The sequence below is a fragment of the Papilio xuthus genome, unplaced genomic scaffold (genome assembly GCF_000836235.2).
Source record: "Papilio xuthus unplaced genomic scaffold, Pxut_1.1 DF826949.1, whole genome shotgun sequence".
Taxonomy (NCBI): Eukaryota; Metazoa; Arthropoda; class Insecta; order Lepidoptera; family Papilionidae; genus Papilio; species Papilio xuthus.
In genome coordinates, this window is record NW_013531700.1 from 466585 (window position 1) to 468668 (window position 2084).

The 2084-nt window shown below is 47.0% G+C and overlaps 1 protein-coding gene across 1 annotated transcript in view; it reads right to left on the bottom strand.

Moving 5' to 3' along the window:
* sol (small optic lobes) overlaps positions 1-2084 on the bottom strand; it is a 12523-nt gene that overhangs the window by 1730 nt on the left and 8709 nt on the right. Inside the window, 5 exon segments of the mRNA XM_013315922.1 lie at positions 5-174; positions 452-563; positions 757-921; positions 1223-1497; positions 1979-2084. The exon segment at positions 1979-2084 is cut by the window's right edge and continues 5 nt beyond it. Coding sequence (XP_013171376.1) covers positions 5-174; positions 452-563; positions 757-921; positions 1223-1497; positions 1979-2084 — 828 coding nt within the window.

The following is a 2084-nucleotide window of genomic DNA, read 5'->3' on the forward strand; positions in this document are numbered from 1 at the left end:
CAGCGAGGGCCGCTCCACCGCCAGCGGCTTGGAGGAATGCACCGCCAGCACGTGCCGAGGCCAGCCAGAACTGTCGGCCAACTCTAGACCGGTGTGCCAGTGGTTGAAGGCCAGGCATACTACGAGGTAGAAGCCTTTTTCCAACATCTTGTGGCAGCCAACAAAACCACGGACCTGGAAGAAAGATAAATTTATTTAATAATAGACAGCCAACTTGATTTATAAAAAAAACGAATGGTGCAAATCCACTGTCTTCATTAAACAGAGAAAATATTATTCCTTGTCCTCTTCGTTCTTTTTGACGAAATTCCCTTCCTCTTCCTGTCCCTTTGTTATTAGAAATAATATAGATGTGCATTGTTATTATTCATCACTAGAATGTTCACATGTAAATAGGGAGGGGGAGGGGGAGGGGACGAGAGGGAGAGAGATAGAGAGAGAGAGAGTGTACCTGTCTCTTGCTGTGTGCTACGAGCTTGCCGACCTGTGCGCTGGGCCCCGACTTGGTGCGGAACACCACCACGCACAGGTCCAGCTGCGAGCGCTGGCTCTTCGCTGAGTTCCTGCACATTCACACACGGATGATGATGATGATGATGTAATTATTTTCAAACAGGAGGTGGAACTGTTACTGCTAATATTGAAAGCAACCAGAATCTGCTTTTACGTGTTAATTAGGTGTGATAGGACCACGGCAAATGGAGGTTTGTGGTCTCTGCCTACCCCTCTGGGTTACGGGCGTAAGTTATGCCTTACCTCTGCCCCTCCTGGAAGAGCGTGAAGTCCACTTCAGTAGGATGTGTGGCTGTGAGCAGCAGGCAGGTGAGATGTCGCGTGGAGGAGAGCGGCGGCAGGATGCCCGCCAGCCGGGTCTCGTGCCAACCAACACGCACCTTGCAGATGTCGATACAGTCAAAGTATCTGCAAACGTTCAACAATGGTGAGATAAAATCATCATAATTTTGATGATAAAACACTAACTAGACATAGCAATTTTCATCTGTATATCTTGCGTATGTTTAGATGGATAGATGGATGGATGGATTTTTTTTTCGCGGGCGAAAGCTAGTTTATGAATTTTAAAAAATTGCCTACAAAAGATATGACAAACCGACAGACAGATGTGGGAAAATTAATTAATATTAGGGTTTTCTTATATACTTGTTTGATTTTTTGTAGTTATTAATGTAAATAATTAAAAACAGAGTTGTTTAATACTTACTTGAGCACATCATCAAATCCTATCCAGAAGACGCCGTGATCTCTGTCATCTGGCGCTGTGTGCGGGGCCACGGCTCTCCGCAGCGCGTCCGTCCAGCGGGGGCACGCGTGCGCCCACGCACCGCGCCACGTGTAGTGCCCCCACGGGTTGCGTAGCCGCAGCAGGCGTAGGGGCTCACCGGTGCCCCCAGTGGCACCGCACAGCTCCACCACGTCCAGCACGGAGTACGCGTGTCGAGGACGTAGGCCAAGACGCTGGTACTCTTCTTCATCAACCTAATAATAAAAAGGGAGTTATTTAAAAATTTTAACAAATGGTATAAGAAATAGACACCGTATTATATAGCTATGTTGAAAATATTTGATAGTAATCTTATTGTTAATTAATTTTTCTCTAAATTCTTTTTTATATTATAAGATGGCAAACGAGCAAACGAACACCGAATTCGTCGAAATAGCGAAGCGAACGTTGCCCACAGACATCTGCAAATGCCGATTAACAAAAAATGATATTTCCTCTTTCCTACGCCAAATCCATTTCCCTCTCCATTATTTCCCCATAACAAAAGGGTGGGAAGGGTAAGTTGACTAAAATCAGTCCTACGAAACGCATACTCATCAGACAGAACGCGGAATTGGTTCAACTTGGCGCATGTCTGTGTGTCTACTTTTCTTACAAAGAAGGCGCTGTAATCGACACCCGACAGTTCAGACGAACTAGATAGTTTGTTCAGCAAGTTCGCAGTGTGCAGTGAACCTTCATATTGCCACCGCCGCAGCTGGCGCCCATGAGGAAGCAGGCCTGTCGCGAGGAGAGCAGCTGCGCCCACACGAGGTCGCGGTCCAGCTGCTCGAGCGGCGCC